Source organism: Lepisma saccharinum, chromosome 2, assembly GCF_977018435.1.
Source record: "Lepisma saccharinum chromosome 2, izLepSacc3.1, whole genome shotgun sequence".
Lineage (NCBI taxonomy): Eukaryota > Metazoa > Arthropoda > Insecta > Zygentoma > Lepismatidae > Lepisma > Lepisma saccharinum.
This window is the reverse complement of record NC_139230.1, coordinates 18,784,068-18,798,701: the sequence shown is the minus strand read 5'-3', so window position 1 is coordinate 18,798,701 and position 14,634 is coordinate 18,784,068. Positions and strand designations below refer to the sequence as shown.

Genomic DNA, 14,634 nt, shown 5'->3' with positions numbered 1-14,634 from the left:
TATGAAATACGCGAAATAAATAAATCTATGTATTATTGTATAAAATTAGAAAAAAAATATCAGTATTACATTTGTTGCAAATTAGAAATACTGTACTTTCTGAAAGAAAGAAAATGGATATTCTAGTACTTCATTGCTGATGAGTCTACACAAAGAAAAGAGGAGAGAGGAAACGGAAGGGGACAAAAGAGAGGAGACGAGAGAAAAGGGAAAAGGAAAAGTAAAGGAGGGAAGAAAATAGAGGACAGAAATGGATAGGAGAAGTAATGAGAAGAAAGGAAAAAGATTTGTGGATAGATGAGGAAAATGGAACAAGAGGAGATGCGAGGAGGAAAACGAGATAAGAGAAGACGAATTTGGAGAGGAGAGGAGAGGAGAGGAGGAGACGAGAAGAGGGGAGTGGAGAGTAGAGTAAAAAAGAGAACGGGAGAAGAACGAAATGGAGGAGAAGAGTGCAGTGGAGTCGGATATCGAAGACAGGAGAGAAGTTAAGAGGAGTGGAGAAGAGTGGGATGGAGGTAAGATGCGAGAAAAGTAGGGAAGGCGATATGAGATAAAGGCAGAGGAGAATGAGAGGAAAGAAGAAGGAGAACGAGAAGATAAGAACAGATGGGACTGGAGACGAGAGCAGAGAAGAGGTAGTTGCAGAAAATATCGTCTCAGCGTCAAGAATTAATGCATTGATCAAACTATCGACATGAAACATTCAATAACATTTTGAAATATATTGGAGAATGTATTAGATCGGGGCGAAATGCTTTGGGTGAGTTCAGGGCAAGAAAAAATCTTCCACGTAAGATCTTTGATTTTACCTACGATTATATCACTAAAAGCATGAATGTATTTTTAATATTTATAAGAATTATCCAATTCTTCTCCACTTCTCGGTTCGTTGAAATGCAGATTTTGTAATTTAATACTTCTCCTCCCCCATCGTTAATTACAAACTGATTCATTCCGTTTCACACTGCGTGGACAATGAACAAGATGGGATATGTCTATAACTTACGAAAATTTTTTGACAGCGGAGGGGTTTGAACGTACGACCATCAGCTTGTAAATCCTTAACGATAACCACTACTCTACAAGCTTTCGCTCCCGGTGTCGGGAAACTTTCGTAAGTTTTAGACATATCCCACAGTGTTCATTGTCCACGCAGTGTGAAACGGAATGATTCAGTTTGGAATTAACGATGGAGGGGAAATATTAAATTACAAAATCTGAATTTCAACGAACCGAGAAGTGGAGAAGAATTGGATAAATATTAAAATTACATTCATGCTTTTAGTGATATAATCGTAGATAAATTCAAAGATCTTAGGTGGAAGATTTTTTTCTTGCCCTGAACTCACCCAAAAGGCATTTCGCCCCGATCTAATACATTCTCCAATATATTTCAAAATATTATTGAATGTTTCATGTCGATAATTTGATCAATGCATCAATTCTTGACGCTGAGACGATATTTTCTGCAACTACCTCTTCTCTGCTCTCGTTTCCAGTCCCTTCTGTTCTTATCTTCTCGTTCTCCTTCTTTCCTCTCCTTCTCCTCTGCTTTTATCTCATATCGCCTTCCCTACTTTTCTCGCATCTTGTCTCCATCCCTCTCTTCTCCACTCCTCTTATCTTCTCTCCTGTCTTCGATTTCCGACTCCACTGCACTCTTCTCCCCTCCTTTTCGTTCTTCACTTTTTCTCTTTTTACTCTACTCTACACTCCCCTTTTCTCGTCTCCTCCCCCCTTTCCTCTCGTTTTCCTCCTATCTTTTCTTCTTTGCTCCATTTTCCTCATCTCTCCTTTAATATTTCTCCTCTCTTCTCACTACTTCTCCTCTCCTCGTCTATCCTCTCTTTCTTCTCTTCTGCTTTTCCTTTTCTCTTTTCGTTTTTTTCTTTCTCCTCTCCTCTGTCATCTCTTTTTCTTTCTGTAGACTCATCAACGATGAAATACTAGAAAACCTATTTTCTTTCCTTTTAGAAAGAATTTTGTAATTTGTGATATAATAGTGATATTTTTATAATTTTATACAATAATGCTTGTTTTTATTTCTTTCGCGTATTTCATAAATATCTATTGTGCACGTGGCAATCCTGAAATTGAGCCTAACTCTACACGCAACCAACCAACGCCTTGTGTAAATTGGGTTGCAAAGTTTAAAATGTCGTTGTCCTAAAACTTTTGAGAGACACTGTACAATGTAGCAAAACTAATTTAAAAAATAGTTACACACAACGCATTTCCATACAAGTGTTAGTTTTTATTTTATTATTTCATTAACATCCTACTCCTCCATTTTACATTTCTTATTGCGATAAACAATTAAATCTCAAATGCTATCTGAAAATGTGTAGAAACAGATATTGATAGTTGAATGTAGTAATAATAGGGTAGAGAATAGCAAAAGTGGCAAATAAAATTTGCGCAAACTTGTCCGTGCAATGTGTGTGGTTTAATAATGTATGTATTTCGTGGACACATTAATTATCCATTTCTGATTGCAACAAACAGTTATAAAAAAAAAATATCATATGGTATTGTAATCAGCTTTCAAATTCTACATGCACTGCAGTAGACTCGAATTTCATGTTTAGAATTTTAATTCTTTGGAACATATTTACCGTGCGTTCAATTCTGTAATTTATTTCAGAAAACTCCACATTCTCTGAATGGTTGCTGCATTTGTAGATTTCGTGTGAAATTTAGGTCTTAAGAATGATTCCGTGCTCATAGCGAACGTGCTCGTATCGAACACGTGCTCTTAGCAAACAACGGAAGGATAGGATTTGCAGGTGCGTACTGTTAGCGAACACACAAACTTGCCCTGTCTTGTTCGTCCTTGAAAGTGGTCAACACGCAAGTGTTGCCAGTGATACCTTATAATCATTTTGTGCTTGAAATTAGCTAATTAGCTAGTAGAGATTCGTCTCTTGTCTTCAGTGATCCCTTACACTTCATTTTCTTCTCTTTCGCACATAGCCACGTCACCACGTCTTTTGCCTCGTGTACTTTTTCGATACTGGTAACCATTCGTTTTAATGAATCATATTTAACTCATCTTGCTGGTTTCACAGTCGATTGAAGAATGATCAGGGGTGATGCAAGGGGTCTCACTTATCGCACAACACTTGAGCAACCTTGTGTTCACGTAAGAAAGCTTTTCAATTTTAGGCTAAATGCCTACGTTGTTAGGTTAGGCTAGCTATGTTTAGTTCTTTTAGCCTAAATAATAATTTTTCATTGTATTTATGATAATGGAACCTAACCTAACCTCGTAGGCATTCCTCGTCTGACGTCAGAACACAAGGTAGCAAAACTGTTGTGCGACAAGGAAGACCCTAGTCAGTTCAGGTCAAGAGGCAATAGCCAATGAGGTGTTTCTCCACGCAAGTTGGCTGATCACTGGCAACACTAGTATGCTGACTAGTTTCAAGGACAAAAAAGACAGGACAAGTTTGCGTGTCCGCTAACACAACGCACCTGCAAATCCTTCCGTAACTGTGTTCGCTAACAGCACGGCACCTTAAGAATAACCCTCTGCGTGGTCTTATTTTTGCATATGACATACAAACGAACTTTTGAAGGAACATATGCGAATTGTTGAATAATTAACGCAAAAACATGTGTAAAGCGTTAAATTGGTGTAACAGTTTTGTCTCGTATGAAATATATTCACAAAAAAAAAAGAAGAAAAAAACATCTAATCTTAATTTTGGGAAATTTAAGGAACTTACTTTGTATTTTGTACTGTTCGAATTCTCTTGACACCGATTTGAGTTTGTGGGGACCAGGCGAAAAACGCATATTATAATTTAAACCTACCTTTCATTTAGCATTTTAAATGTTTGTTTCCTTGAATTCATATCAAATTCTTGGTATAAACCTAAGGTTTCTGTTCGCTTCCGTTATTATACGGTCTTGTGCGTTTGAGGATAAGGCATTCATTAGATTGTAGCTACCGACTGTAAGAATAGTGAAATTTTCTCACGCGTATTGAAAAAAATGAAGACTGCATTTTTTGTGCTTAATCTGTTGTGTAACAAAAAGCTACCTATTCTTGTTCGAACAAAGGAGGTAAACATGGTTTTACGGCATTTCCGTGCAATAGGCTACTTACGCGGAGTTTTTGTTACTTCATCTTGTAGATATAACAATCAAATCCTCTTATTAGAGTATCTTACAAAACACATATTCAAGCGTAAAAGTAACTATAAAGTAAGTAAGTAAGTAATTGAATTGCGACAAATTACTCATTGCCATTTAGTTGAAATGCAACGCGTTACTTCTAAAGACCGAGCAAGACCTCCTAACTAAAATTAGGAAACTTTGATTGCATTTTAAAAATATCTGGTAATTTTAAGTAGTTTTTCTGCTTTCTCGGTTAATTATAACGGTGATATATGCGAAAAGTGAAATATAACGAACCGTCAATGCATTATTCGATATTCAAACTTTGGGCCCCAAGCTTCGTAGCGCGATACGCTAACCACTCTACCACGTATATTCGCTTACGTACGTTTCAAATCTCCTCTAAAATGGCCTTCCACGTACTTCTAGAAAGACAAAAACGAAGCGTTATGTGTAATATGAGTTAATGTAAAAACTGCACATGTGTTGATGTGTTTGTCATGGTTCTTTTATTTTTATAAATGTAGCATTATGTGAGCTCCAAATAAGACCTTAGACCAATAAAAAAAATATACTTAGTTTAGTTAACAGTACTTCCCTTTTCAAGGTCTCACAGTGGACTTTCACTTCCATTTCGTCGAGAAACACCCCAGAAAGCTATTAAAGCCTTATTAACTTCACAAGATCCACGTTCAATTTTCTGTTTTTAATTACGACGAAAAGTAGCCAAAAGATGCCCTCGCCCACACACACACATTACCCTGCCCCTTAACTTCCTCTTTATTTGTCAGATTTGCAGAGAGTTTGAGTTTTTGTTTTAAGTCCTAAATAGGCTAATCGGGACTGCATCTACAGTTTAAAGTTCGATCCGAACCACTAAGTATCTCCATCGGGTATCGAACCCAGGACGCCTTGATTGAAAGGTGACGACTTTACCACTACGCTATCGGAATGGTCCAGATTGGCATAGATAAAGTTTCTTTATTGTGTGAACTAGTTCCGAATTCCCGGATAGATATTATTTATTTATACAAATACCAATCATCCTCAAATATAAATTCAATCGTAAATTACCACCTTGTACGATGGCGTCATGCAGGGTAATTCTGTTCCATTTGCAATGGAAAATCTAGAATGTTGCATGAGAATATGTTCTAAATGTCCCGAAGTTTATTTTATATTGGAGGGCGACTGGATCTGAGAACCAATTAAAAACATTCCTCTCGGAAACTGAATCAAAAGTTCAGTCTGTTAAGCTTGTTCAAAACGTTAAGGAGCGACAGGATGCCTTAGCCACTGCGCGTCATTCATCTTGTAATCTGTCTAAGCTCTCTACTTCCCAAACGGTTTAGAGTGTAGGCACAGGCACCGATAAAATTGGTGTTGTCTCCGAAACCGATATCGTCAGCACCAGAAACCAACGGGGGTTAATGGCACAGGTACGCATGTGGCAATACACGATACATTTTCCGGAATGATTCCGGCTATGTCGGTGTGCAGTCGGATCTCCCCTCGAAAAATCGGCAGTCGGAGCTCCCCTCGAAAAATCGGCAGTCGGAGCTCCGCTCAAAAAATCGGCAGTCGGAGCTCCCCTCGAAAAATCGGCAGTCGGAGCTCCCCTCGAAAAATCGGCAGTCGGAGCTCCGCTCGAAAAATCGGCAGTCGGAGCTCCCCTCGAAAAATCGACAGTCGGAGCTCCCCTCGAAAAATCGACAGTCGGAGCTCCCCTCGAAAAATCGGCAGTCGGAGCTCCCCTCTAAAAATCGACAGTCGGAGCTCCCCTCGAAAAATCGGCAGTCGAAGCTCCCCTCGAAAAATCGGCAGTCGGAGCTTCGCTCGAAAAATCTGCAGTCGAAGCTCCCCTCGAAAAATCGGCAGTCGGAGCTCCCCTCGAAAAATCGGCAGTCGGAGCTCCGCTCGAAAAATCTGCAGTCGGAGCTCCCCTCGAAAAATCTGCAGTCGGAGCTCCCCTCGAAAAATCTGCAGTCGGAGCTCCCCTCGAAAAATCTGCAGTCGGAGCTCCCTTCGAAAAATCTGCAGTCGAAGCTCCCCTCGAAAAATCGGAAGTCGAAGCTCCCTTCGAAAAATCGGCAGTCGGACGGACGACTGCTGCGCCTCAGGCTATAAAAAAGAGGACACAAACCCCAAGCCATGTAGTGGAACCACAAGCAACAAAGCCTGCACAGACCCGCGACTAATGTGCACCGTACTCCCGCGTGGAGGGGAGGGGCAGAGTGCAGCATGCTTCCTTATGACGCGAGTTGAACGGAAGAACGCCCTAGAAGGGGGATCGAGACGGGGACTTTTCGTCGAAGGTTCTTTTGTTTGTGGTCTCTCTATACCTTTTAGCTTCGTCAAGGAGAAATTTTATCGGTGCGGGTGCAAAATTCGTTTCGGTGTCGTCACTTGTAACGAATCCGACCAAAGATCGGCACGTGTGCAGGCGCTCTTACAGGTGGCAACTACGGATCTATCTTTCTCCTCCAACTCTAGACAAAGCAGCCAAGGTCATCCGCAAAAGATACATCTCGTCAACTCTACTGCTTCTCCAGACGAGAGAGGGTGCAGTGAGAGGAAACCATCTCACCTTACATAGAACGGCAACGGTTTCTCCAGAATTTCCTCACTGTTCTGTTTCGGACCCTCCTTAGTGTAAAGGGCTAAAGCATCTTACAGGCTTCATCTCGGATGATTATGTTTCTAACCTCGGAATCCTTGCGGAAGGTTTCAGCTTGTGTTCGCTACACATCTCCACTCTTCCCTTAAGCTACCTACAGTGTTGATAACATAATTATGTTTCAGTTTAATTATTTAAGTGAAAGGTGTATAACATTGGGATATCAGGATTTTTTGTTTTAATGAAAGGAATCACATTTCACACTCGAAACAACTTCCAAAATCATCCTTACGTTTTAAGATTCTTTATATAAGCGATATGGCAAAGACATAAAGAAAAATTAAAATAGCTTTTTGGATTTCCCGATGACGTAGTGGTGATGCCGACGCCTTACAATCAAAGGGTCCAGTGTTCGATCCCGGCAGAGGCACATTATACTCTGTCTCGGGTATCTCTGGAGCAAGCGAACGAAAATAAGTCTCTGTGCAAGTAGTGACGCCAGGTGGCTCCAGCAATGAACACATGAGAGGGAACGGGATTGCGTGGAGGGAGTTACCAGCCTTCGCAGCAGAGTGTACTGCCTCGCTCTGATACTCGATCCCCCTTCTATGGCGTTATGCGCGGCCTTGTTCATAGTACATAGAGTGGACTAAAATAAACTTTTCAAATACCTTTTAGAAAATCAGTTTATATTACACATTTTTAAAATAAGTTCTCTTTGAATTGTGAATATTTTACCTGCAACCTGAAACTAAAAAATGAATCAATTTTTTTCTTGTGGAGTCAGAAAAATGGTCGACCTCCACTGTGTAGTATTAAGCCAGGGGTCGTGGATTAGAATACTTACAGGAAAACCTATCGTTCATCTTGAACCATGATCGTCGCTATTATCCCAACCAGATAGACAAGCAACATGAAAAATAAAGTAGCAACAGTGGCCAAATGCATTGATTGGTAGGCTCATCAGAGGTTCCCAGCTCGAGTCCTGGTTTGTGTATGGCGTTTCTTTGTGATTGTCCCTTCATCAATTGCATCTAATCATCAATCATCTTCACGGTCGCCGTTAGTCCAAAGACACAGAATAGAGACGCAAAGTAAGAAAAACACAAAATGAAATGATAGCCAGCCTCCGTGGCAGAGTGATTAGCACAGCGCGCTATGATGCAAAGGTTCAAGGGTTCGAATCCCAACCTGGGCATGGGTGTTCTTTGTGTCCCTTCATCAATTTCATCATATCGTCACTCATCCTCATCTTCAAGATTAGCCAAAAGTTGCAGAAAAGCGAAGTAAAAAGACCAAAGCAATCAATCAACAAAAAATGAAATAACGAAAATATAAATTTACGAAAAGTAAACTTTGTACTCACCTTGAGGCTCGTTGCGGTGTCTTCTCTTGTTGGTCTGAGCTTGTGGCGTTCGGGTCGAGACTGCGGTATCGTTTCGAACCTTCTCGTCCGCTTGACCAATCCTCGCTTTCTCGTGGCCTGAAAAGAAAATAACAGTTTTGTAGCATTCGATGAAGCAGCAAAATGGGACAATTTAAAAGGAAATTTCACATCGAAGCGACATACGACACACGACGATTGAAAATAAAAGAGTGACGTGACATGCTGTTCAAACCTGCATATGGTTGGTTGGCACCATGTTGATTGTCGCATGGGTGCGAAATCTCCCCAATGGAGCTTTCAGAGAGAAGCGACAAGAACATGCGACAAGCTACACCGGGGTTTCACACCGAAGCAACAAGCATTCACTGCGCATACACTAGCAACAGTCCGAGGAGGCACGATACAATATATTGAGAAAATGTATCAGTCCGAGTAACATGCAAGCGACCAGCGACACTGGTCGTGTCACTCCGGTACGAAAGATTTCTGAATGCTGTTTTCAAGTGACACGTATCGCGTATTGCTTGTTGCCCGTCGCTTCGGTCTGGAAGCTTCCAGAGACCTAGGCGACAAGCTACACAGGTCACGGACGTTTCACACCGAAGTGCTCCAGGAATGAAACTCAATGTAGCGGCAGTTAGGTTAACAGGCGTGCATTAAGGGGATATTACACGTAACGAATTTTACCATGTGCTTCTCCACATGAGTTTTCCCATGAGGAAGCAGCGTGTCTAATAGGGCTAAACTTAACTAACTAACTCTCTAGCCTTCTTGAACCCGAAGGTTCATGGCTGCAGCAACACAGGCCTTCCATCTGTCCCTATCCTGAGCAAGTTCCATATACTCTTTTCCATCTCTACCAATTTCCTTTAGGTCCATCTCAACATTATCCCTCCATCTTCGTCTTGGTCTTCCTTCTGGTCTCTTACCATCAGGTTTCCCAACAAGAATCCTGTAAACTCTTCTTTCCTCTCCCATTCGTGCCATATGGCCTGCCCACCTAAGTCTTTTTGATTTAATCATTCTAATAATATTTGGACATGAATACAAATTATGTACTTCGAAATTATGTAACCTTCTCCACTCACCTGTCTCCTCATTCCTTTTAGGCCCAAATATTTTCCTAAGGATCTTATTTTCAAATACTCTCAACTTATGTTCTTCTTTCACTGTAAGGGGACCAAGATTCGCATCCATATAATATTACAGGCAAAATTACTGTTTTGTATATTTTAACTTTTAGTTTCTTAGATATTAAACGAGAAGACAAAACGTTTATGAAGAGAAAAGTAACATGCATTTCCTGAATTAAGCCTGATTTTTATTTCCTCTTTAATATTATTTTCATTTGTTAGTAATACTCCTAAGTACTTGAATTTGGAAACTGGTTCAAACGAGTTGTTATCAATAATTAGATTTTGATTATTACCTAGAACTTGGTTTCGGCGTGTAAGCATATATTTAGTTTTCTCTTCGCTAACTTCCAAACCTATCTCTTTACCTGCTTTGAAAAATATTTCAGCATTTTTCTTAATTGTATTTACATCATCCCTTAGTAAGTCTACATCATCTGCATATGCTAACAGCGGAGTCACACCGTTTAATTTCACCCTTCGTTAGTTTATTTTGCCTAATAGGGCTAAACCTACTTCGGGAAATCCATATCTACTAGCTAACAGATACCCAATCGGTTTGATATTTTGAGGAAGATCATAGGAGAACAGAACTGCTAACGAATCTGTCAATTTCTCCACGTCATTTTGCTGATGTGCGAATTGGGAACACAATGGACCACAGGACCCACTACTCTCCCCACCACACGACAATGATGGTTAAAACGATGGGAAACCTGATGCGTGTACTAGCAGCAGGGTTTGATCGGCTTCCACATGGGGAAATTCACGTGGAAAAGCACATGAGTAAGTCGCTGCAATACCCCTTTGCGGAAGTGTTCCCCTGTGCTTAGCACCACGCCGTGAAGGCGTATAGGGGGTGTGGGGGTAACGACCCACACTTTCTTGATCCGGTCGTGAGTGGGGGTCGTTACCCCACAGGGTTTCCCCCAGGTACCCATGTTATTCGACGCTGGGTAGGCGCCGGGACCGCTTCCAACGTTAGAAAAGTTGAACCGGCCGGGGATCGAACCCGGGACCTTCAGCATGGTAGTCAGACGCGTTACCGACTGAGCCACCGCGGCCACCTACCCCTTTGCGGATACGAATTTTTATTTTGTAAGTTTTTAAAGCAGATTAAGAAAATTAGCAGAAAGATGACTAAGGTGAAATCAATGTTACTCCAGAATTTTCAGTTTTGTGTTGTTGGAGCTTTTTACCTCTCTGGGTTCATCGCAAGATGATCATCAGTGATGACTGATGCGATAAGTGATGGAGCAATCACAGTGAAACGCCCAAGACATTCCCAGGATTAGAACCTATGAAATCTGGCTTTGTAGCGTGCTACGTTAACCACTTTTTTATTTTAAAGGAAAGCCCCTATGCGGAAGTTTCCCCATTACACTTCATTCATATTTCAATTTCAGGACTTTTCAGGACAGACAATCACAAACATCCATGTCGGAGCCAGAATTCGAACCCGGGACACCCGGCGTCGTAGCGCGATGTGCTAACCACTCCGCCACGGGGCCGACCCCACTCAGCTATGGAATCTTCTACATGGTGTTTGTGTGTAGGGTGGTTCGTACCTCCCCGATGGAGTAGTAGGAACGCTTGCTCCATGTAACCAAGGGGATCCGGGTTCGATCCTCGATGGGAGCACATGGCACAGTGGTTGCAATAGTACTTAAACTGGAGCTCTAGTCCTTATCAGTGCATCTGAAACATAAAATGTACTTGAAAAACACGCACACGCCATGTTCGTGACTATGACCCCCGTGTTAAAGCCCCCTCCAATTCCTTTTTGTGGGCAGGCCTCCGGGATTTAATAATAGTGAGGCCGTATCTATGTGCACAGTGAAGAACCATCCCGCCGGATCTATTAGACATGCAGAAAAGCAGCGTTTTCGCATATTGCATGAAGCACAGACCGCATACTCGGTTTTATGAATCTCCTAAGTTGATTTCTGATGCAAAACACTGAGCAAATTTCCGTAGAAAGCATGGATGTGATTTTAATAGCGTCGTTACGTCATGAGCAACTGAAATTCCTATTATGCTGGAGGCTTAGAGATGCAATATCAATATTTAGCCGCTGTCCAGTAACACACACAGGACATCAGTATTGCAAGTTCGGCACATGCTAAATATTCCGTTCCATTTTGCTTTAGTCTCTGTTCGTTTTCGCTGGACAGTGCTTGCTCTTTGGAGTTGTTTGTGCAAACAGTGTTCGACCGTGACCAGAAATTGCAAAAGCCTTTATTGACAAAACGTCGAAATACACTTTAACAAGAGAAATCCTGGCAGAAAGACAAACTAGCCTGTGTACGAACCCACCCAAGGGACATCTAAGGATTTTCCGTTGGATATTCGCGTCAAAGTTTTAGATATCCTGTAGATATCCATAGAATATTCAAAAAGGATATTTCATGGACGTCATCTAGGCTCTGTTTATTAGATTGTGGATAATTTAAGCCGGCCTCCGTGGCAGAGTGGTTATCACAGCGCGTCACGACACCAAGAGTCCCGGGTTCGAATCCCGGTCTGGTCATGGGTGTCCTTTATGCGTGTCCCTTCATCAATTTCATCGTATCATCACACATCCTCAACTTTGCTACATATTAGCCAAAAGTGGCAGAGAAGCGACGTGAAATAAGAGTACTCAAACTCCACCCCAAAGCCAAACCTGAATGAATTAAGAGGGCAAAAGAGGTGTAAGGCCAAACACCCCCCTCCAAAAATTTCTTCAACACCCCTTAAAATTTTTCACAAAGGTCTAATTTAGGGTCATTTTGGCTCTAAATGCACTCTTACACCGCATAATTGAGATCACACCCCCTACCAAATGGAAAATTCCGGATAAATACCTAGTGAAAGGTATCCATCCCAGAGACGTCTGAAAATGACAATAACGACACCAAGGGTCCCGGGTTCGAATCACGGCTGGGCATTGGTGTTTGCGACTGTCCCTTTATCAATTTCAGCATGGCATCGCTCATTCACATCTTCGAGATAGCCAAAAGTGGCAGAAAAGCGAAGTAAAATAAACCAAACCAATGAATCGTCGATTTATCTTGAGGAAGTGGCGTAAAACCAACTTCCCCTTCTCATTGCACTCCTGAAACATTTTAAGCTAAACATAGTGGTAAAGAATAGACAGCAAAATATTAATAATATGGATAGATTAGGAGTAAAATGGTCTTATTTTAATTAGTTGATCTTAATAATTTCTGCTATTCTATTTACATCAGCGGCATGATCCTCTTCACAGAAATTTCTTGCGACGGTCAACAGCTGGCCACAACTAGCTCAGTTTCACTCATAGGCGTAACTTGGCGGGGGCAAGGGGGGACACTTCCCCCCCCCCAAATTTTCAGGTTACTAAATTTAAAAATTAAGGATACTTTTCTTAACCTCCTGAAACCTAAGTAGAAAAGTATTGAAGAGTATGTTTTATGATTGCGAAAATGTATGTTATTTAGCAAAGTAGTTCTGAACTGTTTACGGGATGGAAAACTTGTCGATCCTGGCTCCCAAAGTCTCAAGTTTGATTCTGCTCCCAATAGTTAAGTCCCAAGTTTGATTCTGCCTCCACAAGTTAAGTCCCAATTTTGATTCTGCCTACACAAGTTAAGTCCCAATTTTGATTCTGCCTACACAAGTTAAGTCCCAAGTTTGATTCTGCCTCCACAAGTTAAGTCCCAAGTTTGATTCTGCCTCCACAAGTTAAGTCCCAAGTTTGATTCTGCCTCCATAAGTTAAGTCCCAAGTTTGATTCTGCTCCCAATAGTTAAGTCCCAAGTTTGATTCTGCCCCCAAAAGTTAAGTCCCAAGTTTGATTCTGCCTCCACAAGTTAAGTCCCAAGTTTGATTCTGCCTCCACAAGTTAAGTCCCAAGTTTGATTCTGCCCCCAAACGTTAAGTCCCAAGTTTGACTATGTCCCCAAAAGTTAAGTCCCAAGTTTTATTCTGCTCCTGAAAGTTAAGTCCCAAGTTTGATTTTACCCCTGAAAGTTAAGTCCCAAGTTTGAATATGCCCATGAAAATTAACTTTGTCGGTAACCGTGGCAAATGGCGAACAAAGTTTTTTTTTTTTTTTTTTTTTTTTTTTGGAAATTAAGGATCAAAAAATACTATCTTCGGTAAATCATGCCTGAAAGACGCTTGTTTCTATTTTATGCAAGACAGCATTATACGAATACATGTAAAGGTAAAGTTCTCTGTGCATATACTCTATGTGATCAAAAGTATCCGGACACCCACCTGAAAATAAAGTACAAGTTTGAGAAACCTTCCACCGGGAACACTGGTAGTCAATACAGTGTTGGCCCACCCGTAGTCTTGATGACAGCGTTCACTCTCACAGGCATACTTTCAATCAGTTGCCGGAAGGTTTCCTGAGGAATGGAAGCTCATTCCTCGCAGAGCACGAAAATGAGAAGATGTATTGATGTGGATCGGTGTGGTTTAGCACGAAGTCGGCATTCCAAAATATCCCAGAGATGTTGTATGGGTTTCAAATCAGGACTCGGCGCAGGCCAGTCCATTAGTGGGATGTTGTTGTCGTCAAACCACTCCCCCACAAGCACTGCAGTATGGACGGGTGCTCAGTCTTGTTGAAAGACACAATGGTCATTCCCCGAACTGGTCTTCGACGGTAGGCAGCATGAAAGCTGTTAAAATGTTAACGTAAGCTTTTGCCGTGACATTGCCATGTAGAGCAACAAGGGAGCCAAGCCCCCTCCAGGAGAAACATGACCACACTGTAACCCTGACACCTCCGAATTTCACTGTCGGCACTATACAGGCTGGTAGATGTCGTTCACCAGGCATTCGCCACTTCCACACCCTGCCATCGGATCGCCACATTGGGTACTGTGATTCATCACTCCACACAACGGTTTTCCACTGTTCTATGGTCCAGTTTCGAAGCTCCTTGCACCACACGAGGCGGCGTTTGGCATTTGTCTGTGTGATGTTTGAGTTATGGGTAGCTGCTCGGCCACGGAAACCAAGTTGCCGCACCCTGCGCCAAACAGTAATGGTGCTTGGAGTAGATCCTGATGCAGTTCGGAATTCCTGTGTGATGGTGGCGATGGATGCTTGACGATAATGCTGTACGACCCTCTTCAACACTCGATGGTCTCTGGAGGTCAACATGGGAGGTTGGCCTGCACGCTTTTGAGTTGTACACATCCCTTCACTATAACATTGGAAACAGTGGACAGAGGGATGTTTAGGAGGGTGGAATTATCACACACAGACTTCCTACACAAGTGGCACCCAACCAACTGACCACATTGAAAGTCTGTGAGTTCCTCAGACCATCCCATACTGCTGTCTCACACTGTCTGCAGACTACTGAGTTCGCTGACTATGTTTTCCACGCGGTA

The 14,634-nt window shown here is 41.8% G+C and overlaps 1 protein-coding gene across 1 annotated transcript in view; it reads right to left on the bottom strand.

The window, feature by feature from the left end:
* LOC145983943 (uncharacterized) overlaps positions 1-14,634 on the bottom strand; it is a 305,676-nt gene that overhangs the window by 166,549 nt on the left and 124,493 nt on the right. The window contains exon 3 of the mRNA XM_083117135.1: positions 8,109-8,225. Coding sequence (XP_082973261.1) covers positions 8,109-8,225 — 117 coding nt within the window. The remainder of the gene's footprint in view (positions 1-8,108; positions 8,226-14,634) is intronic.